Source organism: Bombina bombina, chromosome 3 (genome assembly GCF_027579735.1).
Source record: "Bombina bombina isolate aBomBom1 chromosome 3, aBomBom1.pri, whole genome shotgun sequence".
Classification (NCBI taxonomy): Eukaryota; Metazoa; Chordata; class Amphibia; order Anura; family Bombinatoridae; genus Bombina; species Bombina bombina.
The window spans coordinates 704,281,154-704,304,426 of record NC_069501.1 but is presented as its reverse complement, the minus strand read 5'-3'; the positions used below and the strand labels follow the sequence as shown (position 1 = coordinate 704,304,426).

The following is a 23,273-nucleotide window of genomic DNA, read 5'->3' as shown; positions in this document are numbered from 1 at the left end:
CTTGCTGCTGAAGTTGAGTACCAGCTTACAATCTGTCTTCTTAAAGCTTTGCTCATGTTAAAGGGACAGTATAGTCAAAATTAAACTTTCATAATTCAGATAGGGAATGCAATTTTAATCAACTTTTTAATTCACTTTTATCATTAAATTTGGGTGGTTCTCTTGGTATTCTTTGTTGAAAGCTAAACCTAGGTAGGCTCATATGCTAATTTCTAAAACCTTGAAGGCCGCCCCTTATTTCAATGCATTTGGCAGTTTTTCACAGCTAGAGGGCGTAAGTTCATGTATGACATACAAATAACATTGTGACCACGTCGGTTTATTTACAAGTGAGAGGGCACTAATTGGCTAAATATAAGTCTGTCAAAAGAATTGAAATAAGGGGTCAGTCCGCAAAGGCTTAGATACAAGGTAATCACAGAGGTGAAAAACAACATTTATGCTTACCTGATAAATTTCTTTCTTTCCGGATATGGTGAGTCACGACGTCATATTTTATTAATGAAAACAAATTGCAACTTTTATTTATTAAATATATGACTTAATACATCACTTAAAGAGACAGTCTACTCTAGAATTGTTATTGTTTAAAAAGATAGATAATCCCTTTATTGATTATTCCCCAGTTTTGTATAACCAACATGGTTGTATTAATATACTTTCTTTCCTAAGATATGGTGAGTCCACGACGTCATCAATTACTGTTGGGAAGATCACTCCTGGCCAGCAGGAGGAGGCAAAGAGCACCACAGCAAAGCTGTTAGGTGTCACTCCCCTACCCACAATCCCCAGTTATTCGACCGAAGGAAAATGGAAACAAGGAATAACACAAAGGTGCAGAGGTGCCTGAGGTTTAGTAAAAAAATAACTGTCTTAAATTTAAGGGTGCCGGAAAGAAAGAAATTTATCAGGTATGCATACATTTTGTTTTCTTTCCTAAGATATGGTGAGTCCACAATGTCATCAATTACTGTTGGGAACCAATACCAAAGCTAGAGGACATAGATGACTAGGGAGGGAAAACAAGACAGGCAGACCTAAACAGAAGGCACCACCGCTTGAAGAACTTTTCTCCAAAAAGAAGCCTCAGCCAAAGCAAAAGTATCAAATTTTTTAAAAAAAATTCAAATTATGCAGAGAGGACCAAGTTGCAGCCTTGCAAATGTGTTCCACAGAAGCTTCATTTTTGAAAGCCCAAGAAGGAGACAGCCCTGGTGGAATGAACTGTAATTTTCTCAGGAGGCTGCTGTCCAGCAGTCTCATAAGCAAAATGAATCATGCTTCTCAACCAGAGGGAAAGTGAAGTAGAACCAGGCAGAAGACTGGCGAAAATCCTTAGTCGTCTGTAGGTAGAATTTAAGAGCTTGCACAACTCCAAGATGTGCAACAGACGTTCTTTATGAGAAGGAGGATTGGGACAGAGAGAAGGAGCAACAATTTCCTGATTAATATTTCTATCCAAAACCACCTTAGGAAGAAACCCCAATTTAGTACGAAGAACCGCCTTATCCGCATTAATGATAAGGTAAGGCGAATCACACTGCAAAGCCAAGAGATCCAAAACTCTCCGAGCAGATGAGATAGCAAAAGGAAACAAAACCTTCCAAGATAGCAACTTAATATCCATGGAATGCATTGGTTCAAATGGAGCCTGTTGCAAAACTTTATAAACAAGATTAAGGCTCCATGGAGGAGCAACAGGTTTAAACACAGGCCTGATTCTAACCAGGTCCTGACAAAAAGAATGAACATCTGGCACATCCACCAGATGCTTGTGTAATAAAATAGATAATGCAGAAATCTGACCTTTCAGAGAACCGGCTGACAACCCTTTCTCCAGACCTTCCTGGAGAAAAGACAAAATCCTAGGAATCCTGACCCTAGTCCAAGAGTAGCCCTTAAATTTGCACCAATAAAGATATTTACACCATATCTTATAGTAAATCTTTCTAGTATCAGGCTTGCGAGCCTGAATCATGGTCTCAATGACCGACTCAGAAAAACCATGCTTATACAACACTAGCGTTTAATCTCCAAGCAGTCAGTTTCAGAGGAGCGAGATTTGGATGGAAGGAATGGACCCCGAGTTAGAAGGTCCTTCCTCAGACGCAGCCTCCAAGGTGGAAGAGATGACATCTTCACTAGGTCTGCATACCAGGTCCTGCGAGGCCACGCAGGAGCTACTAGAATTACTGATGCATTCTCCTGCTTGATATGAGCAATGACTCATGGAAGGAGAGCAAACTGAGGAAACAGGTATGCTAGACTGAAAACCAAAGGTATTGCCAGAGTATCTATCAGGGCGGCCTGAGGCTCTCTCAATCTTGAACCATACCTAGGAAGCTTGACTTTCTGCTGAGACAACATCAAATCCAACTCTGGCATCCCCCATTTGAGGGGAAGGTCTCCAGAAGCATGATGCTCCTGAGAACACCACCACGGGAGAGAGTCTCTCGTTGACTGATCTAGATCTATCCTCTGAGACAGATCCAAATGTTCCCCATTCCATTGTCTGAGCATGCATAACTGTAGAGCTCTCAAATGGAATTGAGCAAAGGGAATTATGTCTATGGAAGCAACCATCAGACCAATTACCTCCATACATTGAGCCACTGATGGCCGAACAGTAGACTGAAGAGAGAGGCAAGAGGAAAGAATCTTGGATTTTCTGACCTCTGTCAGAATTTTTTTCATAGATAGGGAATCTATTATGGTCCCTAAGAAAACCACCCTTGTAGCTGGAACAAGGAAACTCTTTTCCAGATTCACTTTCCACCCAAGGAAACGTAGAAAAGACAACAAGATCTCTATATGAAAGTTTGCTTGTTGAAAAGATGGCGCCTGAACAAATATGTCGTCCAGGTAAGGTGCCACTGCAAATACCCAAGCCCTGATCACTGCCAAGAGAGCCTTCAGAATCTTTGAAACTATTCTGGGAGCTGTGGGAAGGCCAAACGGAAGAGCGACAAACTGAAATTGTTTGTCTAGAAAGGTGAATTTCAGGTACTTGTGATGATCCCTGTGAATGGGAACATGAAGATACGCAACCATCAGGTCTATGGTCGTCATAAACTGACCCTCCTGTACCAAGGGGAGAATGGACTGTATGGTCTACATTTTGAAGGATGACACCCAGAGAAACTTGATTAGACACTTTAGGTCTAAAATAAGACGAAAAGTTCCCTCTTTTTTGGGAACCACAAACAGATTGGAATAGAATCGCAGACCCTGTTCCCTTTGGGAACAGGAACTATCATTCCCAGGGAAGAAAGGTCCTGAGCGCAATTCAAAAATGCCTCTCTTATTATCTGGTTTGCAGATAATTTTGAGAGAAGAAACCTGCCCCTGGGAGTAAAAGTCTTGAATTCTATTTTGTAACCCTGAGACACTATGTCCACAGCCCAAGGATCTGGGACATCTTGTACCCAAGCTGGATAAAACCGAGATAGTCTGTCCCCCACTTGATCAAGTTCCGGACCAGGGCAAACCCCTTCATGCTGACTTAGACTCAGCTGTGGTCTTCTTAGATTGCTTCCCCTTGTTCCAAGGCTGATTGGGTTTCCAAGAAGACTTGGAGTGTTCCTGCTTGGAAGAGGGAGAGGAAGACTTTCCTTTGGAGTTCCGAAAGGAATAAAAATTACTTTGACGTCCTTTAGATCTATTATTCTTGTCTTGTGGTAAAAAATACCCTTTTACACCAGTAATGTGAGAGATTATTTCTGCCAAACCAGGGCCAAACAGGGTCTTTCCCTTGTATGGACGCGCTTAAAGCTTGGACTTAGAGGTAACATGATTTCAGCCAGTGAAGCCAGATATCTTGGCTCCTAGCTTAATAAATTGAATAGTGGCATCAGAAATACAGGAATTGGCTAGCTTGAGAGCCTTAATCCTATCTTGGATTTCCTCCAAATGAGTATCAACCTGAAGACACTCAGACAGAGCATTGAACCAGTAAGATGCTGCACTGGACACAGTGGCCATACAAACTGCTGGTTACCACTGAAGGCCTTGATGAACTTACATCCTCTTCAAATAAGCCTCCAGTTTTTTGACCATAGTATCTTTAAAAGAGCAGCTATCCTCTATAGGAATAGTAGTTATCTTAGCCAGAGTAGAGATGGCCCCTTCTACCTTAGGCACCATACGCCATGAGTCTTTAATGGAGTCAGCAACAGAAAACATCTTTTTAAAAACAGGAGACAGGAAAAATGGAATCCCTGGCTTCTCTCATTCCTGCGCAATAATCTCAGTTGCATGGTCTGGAACAGGAAACACTTCTACCGAGGAAAGAACATCAAAGTATGTATTAAGTTTACTTGATTTCTTAGGATTGACAACGACAGGCGGGTCGGAGTCATCCAAAGTAGCTAAAACCTCCTTTAACAATACACAAAGGTGTTCAAGCTTAAATCTGAAGGACACCACTTCAGCATCAGATGAAGGAATTATACTGTCTGAATCTGAGATTTCACCCTCCGAGGCTACTGACGTATCCTTCTCATCAGACTTATGAGAGAGGGCTATCTGAGTAGCAGAGGTTGGAGCGGAAACCTTAACATCTGAGTCTCTAATGTTCCTCTTGCGTTTTCCCTTTAGCATAGGAATGGCAGATAAGGCCTCAGATACCGCTGAAGATATCTGGGCAGCAATTTCTGCAGGCAAATAAACTCCTCCAGGAGACTGAGAGGAACCGCAGGGCACTGTATGTGACGCCACTAAGGCTTGGGACGTTTGAGGAGAAAACTATGGCATTGTCTTAACAGCATCATTCAGAGAAACAGATGGCTCAGAATTAAAAAGTTTATCTTTATTTCGCAAAGTCCTCTCTACACATGAGGAACAAAATTGCAATGGTGGCACAACTTGGTTCTCCAAACAAAGGAGACACTCCATAATGGCAAAATCCTGCTCCATTAAATAGAATTAGAATAATTTGTCTTTATTTAAAAGAGGTACTATCACTTGAAATACTACAAAGACACTTAAAAAAAACTTCATACTGAGTAACCCTTTATTGTGAATGATGAAAGAAAAGATTATGTTATATATAATGATCCCTCTACACCTCAGCCTATGACTGAGGTGCCTACCTGCCCCTTCGAACCAATGAGGAATGCTAATGCAGCCGTGGACAGCCACTCGGATATTCTCTATGAGTGGAGGTAGAAATCACGTGACCGGCAATTGAAAACTGCATGAGAGTATAAAAGCGCGTGTGTTTCAAAACCGGAAGAGACAAAACGGAAAAGCCGTTGCCTGACAGATAATACGTCAGAGCCGTAAATAAAACGCATACATTATCAGAGTAGCGTAGAGCTAAAATAACCTGCACATATCCCCAATCTGGTTGCAATCTATGTATAGTATGCACAGCCACCCAATAAAAATGTATGAGCCTAAGTATGGTTAACTCCTTATAGTCCACAAAGGAGATTAAGCCAGTCTCAATGTCACATAATAAAAGTGCCTGCTCACTGCCAATATCAATCTTTTACCCAGGATCCTAGTCCCATAATGTGTGCAGAGATATTGGCCAGCATCTCAGCTTAACCCTTTCAGTGCCAGCCTCCTAGTCCCAGAAGACAAAAGGCACTAACCTGCACATCTAGCCGTCCGCCCTGAGGACAGCTAACACAGTTTGGAAGGATGCCACACCTTACAGAGACATGTGAAATAAAAGAAAGAACAGGGTAAACCTACTCTGGCTTTCTGTAACATGGGCAGCAAATATGTTAGGAAAACACAGCAAGGCCCACCTAACAAGTTCCTAACTGCTTTAAAGTCACCATTGCCCTACTGATGAGACTAACGTGGACTACGGCTAGACCCAAAAAATCTTGCTTGTAGTGAAAGAAATCTCATTTTCTTCAGACATCAAAAAACTTCACCTCTTCCATTTACAGAGGCAAAGAGAATGACTGGGGATTGTGGGTAGGGGAGTGACACTTAACAGCTTTGCTGTGGTGCTCTTTGCCTCCCCCTGCTGGCCAGGAGTGATATTCCCAACAGTAATTGATGACATTGTGGACGCACCATATCTTAGAAAAGAAAGTATATTAATACAACCATGTTGGTTATACAAAACTGGGGAATAGACAATAAAGGGATTATCTATCTTTTAAACAATAACAATACAGTAGACTGTCTCTTTAAGTGAAGTATTAAGTCATTTATTAATAAATAAAAGTATAATTTTGTTCTCATTAATAAAATATGCTCCATCTGTTCACTGGTTCACAGAATGAAAAGTTTCCACAACCTGGATCTAAGACCTACCTACTGCTTAACAAATTGTTCTTTGAAGCAGGCACTCCATATTCAATAAGCACTCATTTCACTTGAAGTTTAAATATACCACTTGCACTTCAATACAAACAATGGACAACCTTGACACAACACATCTGCAAAATATCTTATCATTACTAAGAGATGAGGCCTATTAGCCTTTAAAAATGAATAGGACACATCTATCTACAGATTCTTAAAAATAACAAAGACCTAAAAACTTTTGAAAGGATTGCAACTATCTTGCTTAGAACTTTCCTAGACTTGCATTTTCCAAAAATGAAAACAAAACCAATAAAAAAAATTGTACTAAGATGACAAAGAATGGGTATCCCATGCCTTTTTAGCTTTTAAGGAAAATCTTGACTCATCGGCATGGAAATAAATCTCACCAAATCTTTAGGGGCTTTTTTTAAATATTATTTTGCAATTCAGGTATCTCTTCTTCACATCAAGAATTCAGCAAAGAAAGATAAACAACTCTAAAGAAAAATAATATCACCTTTTAAAAAGTCTTTGAAGGACCTTGTGGTACTGAGTGACGAGACTTATCAGACCAACTCCCCAGAGTGGAGAGGTTTAGATAATCAAGCCCTAAGAGTCTGGCGGTGTCTTTACACTCGCAGTGTTCCCTATATTTCTCTCAGACAACAGTCATATTGCTAGTATAAAATGCATTTACCTAGATTACGAGTTTTGCCTTAACAGCGGTGCGGTGCTAACGAGCAGTTTATGCTCACCACTCACTTGCAGACACGCTGGTATCACAGGTTTTTAGAAACCCGGCGTTAACCACAAAAAAGTGAGCGAAGAGCAAAATTTATCTCCACATCTCACCTCAATACCAGCTCTGCTTACGGTAGCGGTGAGCAGGTAAAACGTGCTCATGCACGATTTCCCCATAGGGATCAATGGGCAGAGCTGAAAAAAAACCTAACACCTGCAAAAAAGCAGCGTTCAGATTCTAACGCAGCCCCATTGATTCCTATGGGGAAAAACTTTTTATGTCTACACCTAACACCCTAACATGAACCCCGAGTCTAAACACCCCTAATATTACACTTATTAACCCCTAATCTGCCACCCCGACACCTACATTATATTATTAACCCCTAATCTGCCGCTCCGTAAACCGCCGCCACCTACATTATAGTTATGAACCCCTAATCTGCTGCCCCCAACATCGCCGAACCCTACATTATATTTATTAACCCCTAATCTGCCGCCCCCAATGTCGCTGCAACCTAACTACATTTATTAACCCCTAATCTGCCGACCCAAACGTCGCCACCACTATAATAAAGTTATTAACCCCTAAATCTAAGTCTAACCCTAACCCCTCTAACTTAAATTTAATTTAAATAAATCTAAATAAAATACAATTCACTAAATTATTCCTATTTAAAACTAAATACTTACCTATAAAATAAACCTTAAGATAGCTACATTATAACTAATAGTTACGGGTTTATTTTTATTTTACAGGCAACTTTGTATTTATTTTAACTAGGTACAATAGTTATTAAAGGGACAGTATACACTCATTTTTATATAACTGCATGTAATAGACACTACTATAAATAATAAGACGCACCGATACTGATATAAAAATCCAGTATAAAACTGTTTAAAAACTTACTTAGAAGTTCTTAGTTTATCTCTGTTGAAAAGGTAGCTGGAAAGCGCACTGCAAGTGGGAAATAAGACATTCCCCCCCTCCCCCTTCTTTTGCATATGAAAAGACCCTTTACACAAACAGGAGCAAGCTGGAGAAGGTAGCTGCCGGTATTCACATAAAACTTTGGGGCTTGGTTACAAGTCTGAAAATCAGAACAATGTTATTTAAAAATAAGCAAAATTATACATTTAAAAAAAAAAAAAACAACTTTATGAGCTATATAAATAGATCATCTACAAAACATTTATGCAAAGAAAATATGAGTGTATAATATCCCTTTAAATAGTTATTAACTATTTAATAACTTCCTAGTTAAAATAAAGACAAATTTACCTGTAAAATTAAACCTAAACTAAGTTACAATTAAACCTAACACTACACTATAATTAAATAAATTACCTAAACTAAATACAATTAATTACAATTTAAAAAAATTATCTAAAGTATGAACCCCCCCCCCACTAAATTACAGAAAATAATTACAAGATTTTTAAACTAATGACACCTACTCTAAAAGGGCCTTTTGCGGGGCATTGCCCCAAAGTAATCAGCTCTTTTACATGTAAAAAAAATTACAAATACCCCCCCCAACATTAAAACCCACCACCCACACAACCAACCATACTCTAAAACCCACCCAATCCCCCCTTAAAAAAAACCTAACACTAACCCATTGAAGATCATCCTACCATGAGACATCTTCACCCAACTGGGCAGAAGTGGTCCTCCAGACGGGCAGAAGTCTTCATCCAAGCCGGGCAGAAGAGATCCTCCAGACAGGCAGAAGTCTTCATCCAGACGTCATCTTATATCTTCATCCATCCAGCTCGGAGCGGGTCCATCTTCAAAACATCCGACGCGGTGCATCCTCTTCTTTCTTCGTCCAACGATTGAATGAAGGTTCCTTTAAATGATGTCATCAAAGATGGCGTCCCTTCAATTCCGATTGGCTGATAGAATTCTATCAGCCAATTGGAATTAAGGTAGAAAAATCCTATTGGCCGAGTCTGGCCAAAAAAGTGAGTGGTGAGCCTGTCATTTCAAGACACTTAATACCAGCAGGCGTTAAAAAGCAGCGTTGGGACCTCTCAACGCTGCTTTTTAACCCTAATGCACAACTCGTAATCTAGCTGATTGTTTGGCAGTTGTTATAAGTTAAAGTCAATGAGGAAAATATATGAAGCCGGGTTAGCCTTTATAAGTCAACAGGTGCATTCCAAGTTCTAAGAATTAAAGTATATCACAAAGTTGTTTTATTAGACATTACTAAAAAAAAATATATAAAAATCTCAAGGTGTTTACTGTCCCTTTAATTCACATAGAGCATATGCATTTTTAACAACTTTCCATTTACTTATCAAATTTGCTCCAATCTCTTGGTATCATTTGTTAAAGGAGCAGCAATGCACTACTGGGAGCTAACCAAATACACTAGTTGAGCCAATGACATCGGGTGAGCCATAAATGTGCAGCCACCAATAAGCAGCTAGCTCCCAGTAGTGCATTGTTGCTCCTGGGCCTACCTAGGCATGCTGTTCAACAAAGAATACCAAGAGAATTAAGGAAATAAGATAATAGAAGTAAATGGGAAAAGCTGTTTAAAATTGCATGACCATTTTGACTTTACTGTCCCTTTAACACCATCACTCTAAACTGAACATTATGGGTCTCTTCAATAGCAAATAAATTTAGTCACGAAAGCTTTCCAAGCATGGTTTTTAAACATGTATGTTTCCTTCCAATTAAACAGACTTTCTGATTTCTCAATTAGTGCGGTCAAATTACCCTGAGGCACTGGTTTTCAAACCTGTCCTCAGGCCTCCCCAACAGGCCAGGTTTTTAGGATTTCCTGGGATAAGAGCAGTTTACTAATCAGCTGATTATTTCACCTGTGCTCTAGTTCAGATATCCTCAAAATGTGGCCTGTTATGGAGGTCTGAGGACAGGTTTGAAGACCTGTGACCTAAGGGGTGCGTCTTGCAAAACAATACACGGAAACTACCATTTTTTAAGGAGCAAAAAGTTCACTAAGAGGAAAAAGAAGACATCAATTTACAAAAGAAAAGAGAAATTTCATTTATTAATTCAAAGATAGCACTTGCATGCAGAATAATAATTTTATTGAGGTCTCCAGGGATGATGGAACGGTTGCTCACATCATTCTGCACTAGAGTTCCCTGTCAGGCCAGAATTAGATGAGAACAGGTGACTAGACAGGCATTTGTTTTCTGCCATTCGTGCCTTCGGCGGATAACGGAGGGGATAAATGGAAATGGGACCGAAACTGGACCATAACAAAATTTAGAATGCAACACTTCTAATCTAATTGCAGTCAGTTAAGCATTGATTTAAAAGCTGCATGTAAATGTTTTGCTGTGTGCGCACTGGCAGCCATAGCTTGCTTGCTTTTTTGCGGGGTGCCAAAAAATGTAGAATTAAACATTAAGCCTTTGTGTGCAGAAAAACACTTCTATCTAATTGCAGTCAGTTGAACTTTGATGCAAAAGCTGCACGTAAACTTTTGCTGTGTGCTGTGTAACCTTATCCTGCTTGCTTTTTTAAGGGGTGCCAAAAATATAGAATTAAAATGTAACCCTTTGTGTGCAGAAATACCCTTCTGCAGTCAGTTAAACTTCGATTCAAAAGCTGCACATAAACGTTTCTGGGTGGACACTGGCAGCCATAGCCTGCTTGCTTTGTTGGGGGTGCACAAAAAAAATAGAATTAAACTCTAAACCTTTGTGTGAAGAAAAACAATTATATCTGTGATGTGAAAGCTGCACGTAAACTTTTGCTGTGTGGCCAACCATAGCCTGCTACTGTACTGGCCTGCTTGTTTTTTTGGGGGTGCCAAGAAATTTAGAATTAAAACTTTAACCCTTCATGTGCAGAAAAACACTTCTAATTGCTGTTAACAGCATTTTTAGTTTATTAATAATTATTAATTAAATTGCTGTGGTGTCATAGCTTGTGACTGGTTTTTGTACAACTTTAACCCTTTGTGTGCAGAAGCATCTTCTTGGTGTTAACGGCACGTTTAGTTTATTAAAATGTAATTATTATATAGCTGTGGGGGCATAGCCTGTTACAGTTAATCTGAGCAAAAACTAATTTCCAATAAAGTTTAACCCTTTGTATGCATTAACATTCTATTTTCTTGCTGTTATTTTATATTTAACCTTTAAAGTTTTTTATGAATAATATTGTTGTGGGAGCACAGCATGTGAATGTTAGGTCAGCCTGCTGCCTTTTTTGTGGAATATACATAACTTTTAAATACATTTTGTTCAACCCTTCGTGTGCAAAATTATTTTTTATTTCTTGTAATTAGTACACATAATGGCATATTTAATTAAATTTTGTTTTCTATAGTTATCTAGGAAATATACAGTATTGTGCAAAAAATCTTAGAACACCAGCAGCTTTATTATTTTAGCAAAGTTTTAATGACCGTCCTTATTTATTTTTTGTTCTCTTTATTAAGATACAAACAGAACATTCAGGAAATATGTACACAACATATAAAAAAAACAAAAATATTCAGAACAAATTTGCCTTTTCAGGAAAAAGTCAGTATTTAGTGTGACCTCCCTTGGCACTAAGCACATCTTGAACTCTTTTGGGGAGACTGTCCAGAAGTTTTGTGAAGTAATTTTCTGGTATATTATACCAGGCTTCTTTCAGCACTTCCCAGAGTTCTTTAGATCTAGGTTTATTTTATTTCTTTCTCTGTCCAGGTGATCCCATACTGCCTATATAATATTCAGGTCTGTGGAGGTCAGTCAATGACTGTCAGTGTTTTATCAGCTGCTTTTCTCTCCAAATATGATTTCACTGCATTAACAGTGTGCTTGGGATTGTTATCATGTTGAAAAATAAAACTATTCCCAATCAGGTGGTTTCCAGAAAGAATGACATGATGAATTAAAACCGGTCTGTACTTTTTAGCTTTCATGATTCCATCATTTTAGACAATATTGCCACACCACTGGCAGAAATGCAGCTTCAAACCAGGACAGACCCTCCACAATGTTTCACCCGCCCTCCATGGTCATAATTGGTCAATGCCCTATCCTCAGGGAACTGCTGACCACTACTTCCAAGGGTCTCTAGGCACATGCTGTCCTCTTCCTCCACTGGAGGTGTATTTTTGAGGTTTATGTACTGTAAAACCTACCTAACTAGTTCAGTAAGTCTGCTGTCTGCTGCTGCCACTCCTGCTTCTGTCTTCCCTGCTCTGTGTTAGTCATCTTTCATCAATGAAAAATCCTCAGGGAAATTCTGCCCGCAATGCCCAAGGGGCTCTAGGCACCTCTTCCTCCCCTGCCTGGAGGTTTATTTTTTAGGTTTACGTACTGTCAGGCTATCTATCTTGTTTAGTAACTCTGCTGCTCCTGCCACTCCTGCTTCTGCTCTCTCTGCTCTGTGGTGGTCATCTTCCATCAATGCCAAATCCTCAGGGAACTGATGGCCACTGTGTCCAAGGGACTCTAGTAAACACATGTTTGTCCTCCTTCCTTGAAGGTGTATGTTTGGGGTTTATGTACTATTATCAGAAGCCTAGTTCTGTTAATCTGCTTCCTCCTGCTTCCCCTTCTCCGAGAAAAGTCTTCAAGGATTCAAGGAAAATTTAAATTTGTTGGCATTTCCTATAGTCTAATTTTGTGGGTAAAAAGGAATGTTTTGTGAGCTAATGGGTTGTAACAAATTTTAGCTTGAACAAAATTCTCTTCTGAATATTTGGCCGAACCGAACAGACCAATGACGGAAATTCTGATGACCCAAATTGATCGAAAAAAACCCAAACTGAAAATTTTAGAAGAATCAAATTTTTCACACGTGCACATGTCTACAGGTGATCCAATTAAAATGACTAAATAAATAGATAAAGCACTTGATACAATGCAAGGTAGGCTAAAATGTAGGTAATATACAATAATGTACCTCATATTATCAAATATAGTTCAATACCTGCAATCTCCACAATGTCTCCTGGGACAATGTCTCTGGCCCTGATACGTTGTACTCCACTCCGATCACCACGGATCACTTTCCCCATCTCTGGTTCATACTCCTTGAGAGCCTCAATGGCACTCTCTGCATTTCTTTCCTGCAAAGGAAAAAAAGAAAAGAAAGAAATGTGAAAAAATGCACACAGCACTATACCCTAAGAAGACATTTACCATGACTGATGAAGAAAATGCCTTCAAATGACTAGATTACAAGTGTCGCACAAGCAATATCATCTTATTTCGTCTTTTTGAGCGCGAATTTCAAGTTGAAAGTAATCATGTGTTCATATGTATTTATGCTTTTTACTGTAAATATTTCACATTCCAATGTTCTTCACTTACAGGAATATGTTATCATTGTAAATACACATTTATATATATATAACCTGTATTTATATTCGTATAGATATATATTTTACATTAACAATATCAGAAATATTCATTTAATAATACAAATTATTTTTCTATGTGAAGAACATAGGAATGTAAAATATTTGTAACAGGTTTTGTGCTTTAGGTTTAATGTGGTGTGGGGTTAGTGCACATAAAGAATTGCTAATCTTAAAGTGCATTTTTTAAATATTACATATAAAATATTAAAAACTATAACAATAGATATTTAAAGTATACATACTATAAAATATTCTAAATAATATTTTTTTACAGTATGTATAATCATTTTTATTTATTAATATTTTTTTAGTATTTTATATGTAATACTTAAAAAAATGCACTTTGAGATTAGCAATTCTTCATGTGCTCTAACTTTTTTATTATGAATTTTGATAATTAAATTTAAATATATATATATATAAATATATTTGTGATAATGTTAGTGTAAAATATATACAGTATCTATACCTATATATCTATAGGAATAGATATACAGGTATAGGTCTATACAGATACATATAGAAATATGTATTTACAATAAAAATAACGTTGTCAGTGAAGAACAGTGGAATGTGAAATATGAATAACTCCTATCAGGTTAACATGCGACCGATAGGTGTTAGATTTTTTTTTTTACTTCGCTCTCTATTGTCTGCTATGTGGAGAATATGTTAACATGATTGCGAAGTTGCAGAGTCCGAAACTTTTTACTTTCAACTTGTAATACGAACGCAACCCTAAAAAGATTACTTCTAGCCAAGCTTACACATGAACAGGAGCACTAAATAGTGTGCCACTTGTAATCTTGCACTATGACTATCCTATTCTCCAACTCGTATTAGCTACTTCTCAAAATATTAAATAAGGATCATTTTAACGTATCTCTAGCCATTTTACAGTAAAAAGACTGGGTAGATACATATTACAACAATGTTAACACAAATTTCACAGTTTTTTTTTTATTTAAATGAGCTGTTTCTCCCTTTCTTAGCAATCCAAGTAACTGTAGTAGGTTTGCAGGAAAATGTTTTTTCATCATTCAGATTTCAAGATGCAAAAGACCATATGAAAATGTTTTGTACTGGAGTAAATAACAGTAAAAGTAACCTCTACAATTCTTCATTCTCATCCCTCCCAGTGGAAATTGCATAAGGTATACGATATATGATCCATTAAACCTGACCATTGCAGACAGTTTATTTACATAAAAACATAGCAAGATCATAATCTTTTTAAGTATTAAATGTGTCAGATAAACTAAAACATTAATATTTCAAAATATTAAAATAGACAGTAAAGTGAAAATTAAACTTTTACAATTCACATAGAGCAGCAAGTTGATATAATTTTTCACTTTACTTCTTTTAGCATATTTGTTTTGTTCTTTGGGTATCCTTTATTGAAAAGCATACTTAGGTAGGTTTAAGAGCAGTAGTGCATTACTGAGAGCTACCTGGTGATTGGTGGTGACACATAGGCTTTACAGATGTGTTCAGCTAGCTCCCAGTAGTGCACTACTGCTCCTAAGCCTACCTAGGTTTACCCTTCAACAAAGGATTCCAAGAGAACCAAGCAAATATGATTATAGAAGAAAATTGGAAAGTTGTTTAAATTTATATTTTCTATCTCAATCATAAACATTTAATTTTACTGTCACTAAATTCAATCTGAAATATAAAATTTGTAAGAAGTTTTACAAACCTTCAGATAAAAAAATAAAATAAAAACTATTAACATTAACAAAAATAAAATATAGATAAAATCACTTACCTGCCAGACTCCCACAAAGGCATTTAATATAAGGATCATAATAATAACTATTGGTTCCACAAAAGCAGTTGTAGTCTCCTCCCCTTCTTCAAACCAGGCTAAAATCTGAAAGGGAAACAATATTGTATAGTAAAAATGCATCTTCTTGGGGTAAAGCCTGTCTCTTAGATTAAAATATAATACATTGTAAAATATGATAGGCTAAAGTCATTACTCCATAATATAGTGTTTATTGTGATAAAGCTGTATAACTCCATAAGGCACTTTATTAAGTGTAAACATCTGTCTAACATCACACATATAGCAAAGAAAATAATAAAGAACTACAGAAAAACATGATCAGGAAATAAAGAACTATATTTAACCATGATCAGGGGAAATTTGTAATTGCTAGTTCCCAATTCTCAGTAGCCAATATAATATATATATATATATATATATATATATATATATATATATATATATATATATATATATATATAAATAATTATTAGAATGTGTACTGTGTACTCCTGATGTTGAGAAAAATATAACTAATGTTGCAAGTATAAAATAATTTTTTTTATTTGTAATTATATTAAATCCCACATGGGAATAAAAAATATTCTAACTAGACACCGGTGTCAATATATATATATATATATATATATATAATATTTGGCATAAAAATTCTAAAAATGCAATCCTTATTCATAAACATATGGTAAAATTCATATTATAACAGTGATATTCAATAGTATTTCAGTGGCCTGCAAGATATATAAACATCTAGCCTGCTAACCATATAAGCATCTAGCAGTATACAAATTACAATCTGCACTTCTAGTCGGATAACATTTGAGATACGTGAAACTTGTTAAAATAGGAGATGATATTTTATTGGTGATAAAGTCTCTGTTTTAAATGCAATGGATATTAGTCACAAACTTGCAGATGTTTACAAAAATGATGAAGTCTCTAATTGTATCAATAAGAGAAGCAAGCTGCAATTTTGTTACTTAAACAGATAATTTCCTTTTCCAGTTCAAGTGTTATGCAATAAATTATATATCACAATAGTGTTAGTTTTCACAATTCATCAAGATTATGGTAATTAACACTTTTATGGGTGTAAGCTGGTTTGTAAGCTATTAATCTAATACAGATCCTCGATTATACGGCCAAATGGTACCTTATAGTCCAGTTACAGTGCACTGTAATGGATGTGATGATTTGGTGAAGCGGGTGAATGTCCGGTCTTCCAAAAGGTGTTGTATTTGTACAGTCTCACCTGTGAAAAAGTGATCTGGAGCAATCTTAACGTCAGATATGGTCACTTCACCTTTTATTTTCCTTTTGTGAATCCTTTTATGTGGGGTAGCAGTTCTGCTAAACAGGCCTCTTTGCTGTTCTGTTCAAGATGGATCTTTGGAGAATCGGTGTGGGGCCTCTAAGGGTCCGTACTTTACCTCCTCTCTATACTCTGTGTTCCTGGATTTCTCCGGTCCTTAACTGGGGTAGCAGTTCTACTACACGGACTTCTTTGTCGCCTAAAGACGGGTCTTTGGAGTATCAATGTGGGACCTCTGTGGATCTGTTTTCAACTCCTCTCCGTGCTCTGTGTCTTTGAATTGATTAATCAGGTTCAACGCGTTTTGGCTGGTTGTCTTTTTCAATATACCTGATATCATGGATTCCTTGCCTTTTATAGCTCCATTCATTCATAGCTTCTGATCTCTTAACTCCTTAATTAACACTATTATATGGTTGTGCAGTGCAGATTATAAGTACTGGTTAAATCCACCTCACTCGAAATTTATCTTTTTTCATACTATTCATTTATACTGTTAATCTTTTTTCAGGAGTAAACAGTACTGAATAGGGATCGGATACATTATCCGATTTAATTTTTATGTATATATTTTAATTGTGTGTTTTTGAGAATGTTCTCTCAATAGTTTTACCTACTTTGCAGTCTTTGGGTAACAATTCTTCCTATATACCGTGTAAGTGTGGTATGGTTATCTATTTAATATCACACAAAAAGAATAATGTATATAAGAAAATGTGATGTATATGAGGAAATGAAATAAAACAAAATTATGGGTAGCTTAATCTATTAATGGGGTTGGATAACTAATGTTATTGTTATCCGCATAGCATGATTATTTATTATTATTTAATCAGCTATGTTCACTATTCTATCCTTATTCGTAGGTCAAATATGTATGTTTGACTTAGTGAGTGTATCCTATGTCGAAGGTATCCATCTTTACTTACAATGTATATATACTAACCCTATTTTTATTAAATATTAAAAAATCGTTCTACGTTATATCTAAATTCATTATAGTTGATGTAATTAACATATTGCTAGATTGTAATCACCATTAAATTGGATTCAAGTTTTACATTGATTATGTTTACATGTGAAAATGTATATGTGTTGGTGTATAGTCTCATCGTATGGAACCAACCATGGTGTATAGGCACTAGTTGATATTCAAGGGTATTTGTTATACTATTGTGACAAATTGTAGTACTATATAATTTAATTTACATTGAAACTGTTAGATAATTGCATTAAGATCAAGTTCACTGTTTAGCCCTTTGGGGTATAGAGTTCCCATCTTGAAAATAAGTTCTGCTTACTGATGGAGTACTCTCTTTTCTATGTTACCCCACCTTCCATCTATCCTTATCTTCATAATACCCCAATATGTCAGTTCTTTGGGATTACTTTGACGATGTTCTTTGAAGTGAGCATATAGTCTTGTATTGCCTTTCTCTCTCTCTATGCTTCTTATATGTTCTCTTATTCTGTCTTTCAATTTTCTACTGGTTTGTCTTAAGTATTGGAAATTACATGAGCACTGTAATAAGTATATGATATTGCTGTCTGTGCATCTTATAATGTCATTTATTTTGACTTCTATGTTTGTGGTTGTTTGTTGATCTTACTGTTTTTGTTTTGCTACTGAATTTACAAGATTTGCAATTGTGGCAAGGGTAAAAGCCTTCTAATCTTTCATTTTTCAAATTCTGTTGTCTTTGTATTTTCAGATATAATTTCGCTGGGTGCAAGAATATTCTTCAAATTTGTGGCTCTCCTAAACATTATTTCTGGTTGCTTTTTAAGTCTCTTTCCTATGATAGGATCACTCCTAGCTAGATGCCAGTGTTTTTTTAATTATATTTTGAATTTGTTTATGTTGACTAGAAAATGTGGTTATAAAGGGAATGTTAAATTGATCTCTTTCATCCTTTTCTGTATTTTTAATTGAATCTTGTAGCAATATTCCTCTATCAATTTCTCGTAACTTCTTATTTGTATTAATTATCTTTTTAGGATTATAGCCCTTTTCCACAATTCTATTTTGTAGAATCCTTGATTGTTTATCGTAGTCTGAAATTTGTGAACAATTTCTCCTAATTCTAGAGAATTGTCCATTAGGTATATTACTCTTCCACTTTTCGTGGTGGCAGCTTTTATTATCAATATAATTATTAGCATCTACTTTTTAAAAAAATATAGTTGTAGTTATTCTATTATTTGATATTGTAATTTCGATGTCTAAAAAGTTGATCCTATTTTTACTATATTCATGGGTAAATTTTAGTCCTAGGTTGTTATTGTTAAGATCTTCAATAAATTGTTCAAGGAGTTCTTGATCACCTTTCCAGACTATAAATATATCGTCTATAAAGCGTTTGTAGAGCACGAGATTCGCACCCCAGGGCGTAGTGGAGATGAAATTTTCTTCAAAATAACCTATGAATACATTTGCATAATTGGGTGCGAATCTTGTGCCCATAGCTGTTCCTCTCTTCTGTAAATAATAATTTCCATTTAATGTGAAATAATTGTTTTTTAAAATGAAGGCCATGCAATCTAAAATAAATTCCCTTTGTGGCTGCGACATATCTATATTTCTTTTTAGGTATATATTGGTAGCCTCCAGTCCTCTAGTATGCTCAATACATGTGTAAAGGGAGCTAACGTCGCATGTCGCTAGTATATAGTTATCCTGACATTCTAATTCTTGTATTACGTTTTGAAAATGTTTAGTGTCTTTTAGATGCAATGGTATTGTCTTCACATATTTCTGAAGAAAAACATAATTTATGTAAGAACTTACCTGATAAATTCATTTCTTTCATATTGGCAAGAGTCCATGAGCTAGTGACATATGGGATATACAATCTTACCAGGAGGGGCAAAGTTTCCCAAACCTCAAAATGCCTATAAATACACCCCTCACCACACCCACAATTCAGTTTAACGAATAGCCAAGCAGTGGGGTGATAAAGAAAGGAGTAGAAAGCATCAACAAAGGAAATTTGGAAATAATTGTGCTTTATACAAAAAATCATAACCACCATTAAAAGGGTGGGCCTCATGGACTCTTGCCAATATGAAAGAAATGAATTTATTTATTCTTTCATGTAATTGACAAGAGTCCATGAGCTAGTGACATATGGGATATCAATACCCAAGATGTGGATCTTCACTCAAGAGTCACTAGAGAGGAAGGGAATAAAAATAAAAACAGCCATATTCCGCTGAGAAAATTAATCCACAACCCAAAAAAAAGGTTTATTTTCATTTTTGAAAGAAAAAAACTTAAATCAAAAGCAGAAGAATCAAACTGAAACAGCTGCCTGAAGAACTTTTCAACCAAAAACTGCTTCCGTAGAAACGGTAGAATTTAGTAAATGTATGCAAAGAGGACCAAGTTGCCGCTTTGCAAATCTGATCAACTGGAGCTTCATTCTTAAAAGCTCACGAAGTGGAGACTGATCTAGTAGAATGAGCTGTAATTCTCTGAGGCGGGGCCTGACCCGACTCCAAATAAGCTTGATGAATCAAAAGTTTCAACCAAGAAGCCAAGGAAATCAGAAGCCTTCTGACCTTTCCTAGGATCAGAAAATAAAACAAATAGACTGGAAGTCTTCCTGAAATCTTTAGTAGCTTCCACATAATATTTCAAAGCTCTTACCAGATCCAAAGAATGTAAGGATCTCTCCAAAGAATTCTTAGGATTAGGACACAAGGAAGGGACAACAATTTATCTACTAGTGTTGTTAGAATTCACAACCTTAGGTAAAAATTGAAAAGAAGTCCGCAAAACTGCCTTATCCTGATGAAAAATCAGAAAAGGAGACTCACAAGAAAGAGCAGATAGCTCAGAAACTCTTCTAGCAGAAGAGATGGCCAAAAGAAACAACACTTTCCAAGAAAGTAGTTTAATGACCAAAGAATGCATAGGTTCAAATGGAGGAGCCTGTAAAGCCTTCAGAACCGAATTAAGACTCCAAGGAGGAGAAATTGATTTAATAACAGGCTTAATACGAACTAAAGCCTGTACAAAACAGTGTATATCAGGAAGTATAGCAATCTTTCTGTGAAATAAAACAGAAAGAGCAGAGATTTTTCCTTTCAAGGAACTTGCAGACAAACCCTTATCCAAACCATCCTGAAGAAACTGTAAAATTCTAGGAATTCTAAAAGAATGCCAGGAGAATTTATGAGAAGAACACCATGAAATGTAAGTCTTCCAAACTCTATAATAAATCTTCCTAGAGACAGATATACGAGCTTGTAACATAGTATTAATCACTGAGTCAGAGAAACTTCTATGACTTAGTACTAAGCGTTCAATTTCCATACATTCAAATTTAATGATTTGAGATCCTGATGGAAAAAACGGACCTTGAGATAGTAGGTCTGGCCGTAACGGAAGTGGCCAAGGCAGGCAACTGGTTATCCGAACCAGATCCGCATACCAAAACCTGTGTGGCCATGCTGGAGCCACCAGCAACACAAATGATTGTTCCATGATGATTTTGGAGATCACTCTTGGAAGGAGAACTAGAGGCGGGAAAATGTAAGCAGGATGATAACACCAAGGAAGTGTCAGCGCATCCACTGCTTCCACCTGAACATCCCTGGACCTGGACAGGTATCTGGGAAGTTTCTTGTTTAGATGAGAGGCATGAGATCTATCTCTGGAAGACCCCACATCTGAACAATCTGAGAAAACACATCTGGATGAAGAGACCACTCCCCTGGATGTAAAGTCTGGTGGCTGAGATAATCCGCCTCCCAATTGTCTACACCTGGGATATGTACCGCAGAGATTAGACAGGAGCTGGATTCCGCCCAAGTAAGTATCCAAGATACTTCTTTCATAGCTTGGGGACTGTGAGTCCCACCCTGATGATTGACATATGCCACTGTTGTGATATTGTCTGTCTGAAAACAAATGAACGGTTCTCTCTTTAACAGAGGCCAAAACTGAAGAGCTCTAAAATATTTATTGGTAATCTCGCCTCTTGAGATTTCCAAACCCCTTGTGATCCCCAAACAGCTCTCCAACATGAAAGACTCTTGTTGTGATCACAGTCCAGGTTGGCCGAACAAAATAAGCCCTTTGAACTAAACGATGGTGATCTATCCACCATATCGGAGAGTGTCGTACATTAGGATTTAAGGATATTAATTGTGATATCTTTGTATAATCCCTGCACCATTGATTCAGCATACAAAGCTGTAGAGGTCTCATGTGAAAATGAGCAAAGGGGATTGCGTCCGATGCTGCAGTCATGAGACCTAAAACTTCCATGCACATAGCCACTAAAGGGAATGACTGAGACTGAAGGTGCCGGTAGGCTGCAACCAATTTTAAACGTCTCTTGTCTGTAAGAGACAGAGTCATGAACACTGAATCTATCTGGAAACCTAAAAAGGTGACCCTTGTCTGAGGAATCAAGAAAATATTTGGTAAATTGATCCTCCAACCATGTTTCCGAAGAAACAACACTAGTTGATTTGTGTGAGATTCTGCAGTACGTAAAGACTGAGCTAGTACCAAGATATCATCCAAATAAGGAAACGCCACAAAACCCTGTTCTCTGATAACAGAGAGTAGGGCACCCAGAACCTTCGAAAAGATTCTTGGAGCTGTTGCTAGGCCAAATGGAAGAGCAACAAATTGGTAATGCTTGTTTAGAAAAGAGAATCTCAGAAACTGAAAATGTTCTGGATGAATCGGAATATGAAGGTATGCATCCTGCAAGTCTATTGTGGACATATAATGTCCTCGCTGAACAAAAGGCAGAAGTCCTTATAGTCACCATCTTGAAAGTTGGTACTCTTACATAACGATTCAAAATTTTCAGATCCAGAACTGGTCTGAATAAATTTTCCTTCTTTGGGAGCTTCCTGAGCTTTTACTGGATTTGCTGGGATACGTGAGAGAAAAAATCTTCTCACATTCCTATTCGATACCCTTGAGAGATAATGCTTTGAATCCATTGATTTTGGACAGATTTTATCCAAATATCCTTGAAAAACCTTAATCTGCCCCCTACCAGCTGAGCTGGAATGAGGGCCGCACCTTCATGCGGACTTAGGGGCTTACTTTGGTTTCCTAAAAGGCTTGGATTTATTCCAATTTGAGGAAGGCTTCCAATTGGAAGCAGATTCCTTGGGGGGAGGATTAAGTTTTTGTTCCTTATTCTGATGAAAGGAACGAAAACGTTTAGAAGCCTTAGATTTACCCTTAGGTTTTTTGTCCTGAGGCAGAAAAACTCCCTTTCCCCCAGTGACAGTTGAAATAATAGAATTCAACTGAGAACCAAATAAATTATTACCTTGGAAAGAAAGAGATAGTAATCTAGATTTAGATGTCATATCAGCATTCCAAGATTTAAGCCACAAAGCTCTTCTAGCTAATATAGCTAAAGACATAGATCTAACATCAATTTTGATAATATCAAAAATGGCATCACAAATAAAATGATTAGCATATTGCATTAAGCGAATGATGCTAGAATCCAAATCCTGTTGCGCTAAATTCTCCAACCAGAAAGTTGATGCAGCCGCAACATCAGCCAAAGAAATTGTAGGTCTAAGAAGATGACCTGAATATAAATAGGCATTCCTTAGATAAGATTCAAGCTTCATATCTAAAGGATCCTTAAAGAAAGTACTATCTTCCATAGGAATAGTGGTACGTTTAGCAAGAGTAGAAATAGCCAAATCAACTTTGGGGATTTTTTCCCAAAACTCTATATGCTGGTAAAGGATACAATATTTTAAACCTTGAAGAAGGAATAAAAGAAGTACCTGGCTTATTCCATTCCTTAGAAAA

The 23,273-nt window shown here is 36.9% G+C and overlaps 1 protein-coding gene across 1 annotated transcript in view; it reads right to left on the bottom strand.

Annotated features, from left to right (window-relative positions):
* ATP2A3 (ATPase sarcoplasmic/endoplasmic reticulum Ca2+ transporting 3) overlaps positions 1–23,273 on the bottom strand; it is a 521,243-nt gene that overhangs the window by 175,135 nt on the left and 322,835 nt on the right. Inside the window, exons 4-5 of the mRNA XM_053707504.1 lie at positions 15,139–15,243; positions 12,935–13,073 (exon numbers count right to left, since the gene is read on the bottom strand). Of these exons, the coding sequence (XP_053563479.1) occupies positions 12,935–13,073; positions 15,139–15,243 (244 nt within the window). The remainder of the gene's footprint in view (positions 1–12,934; positions 13,074–15,138; positions 15,244–23,273) is intronic.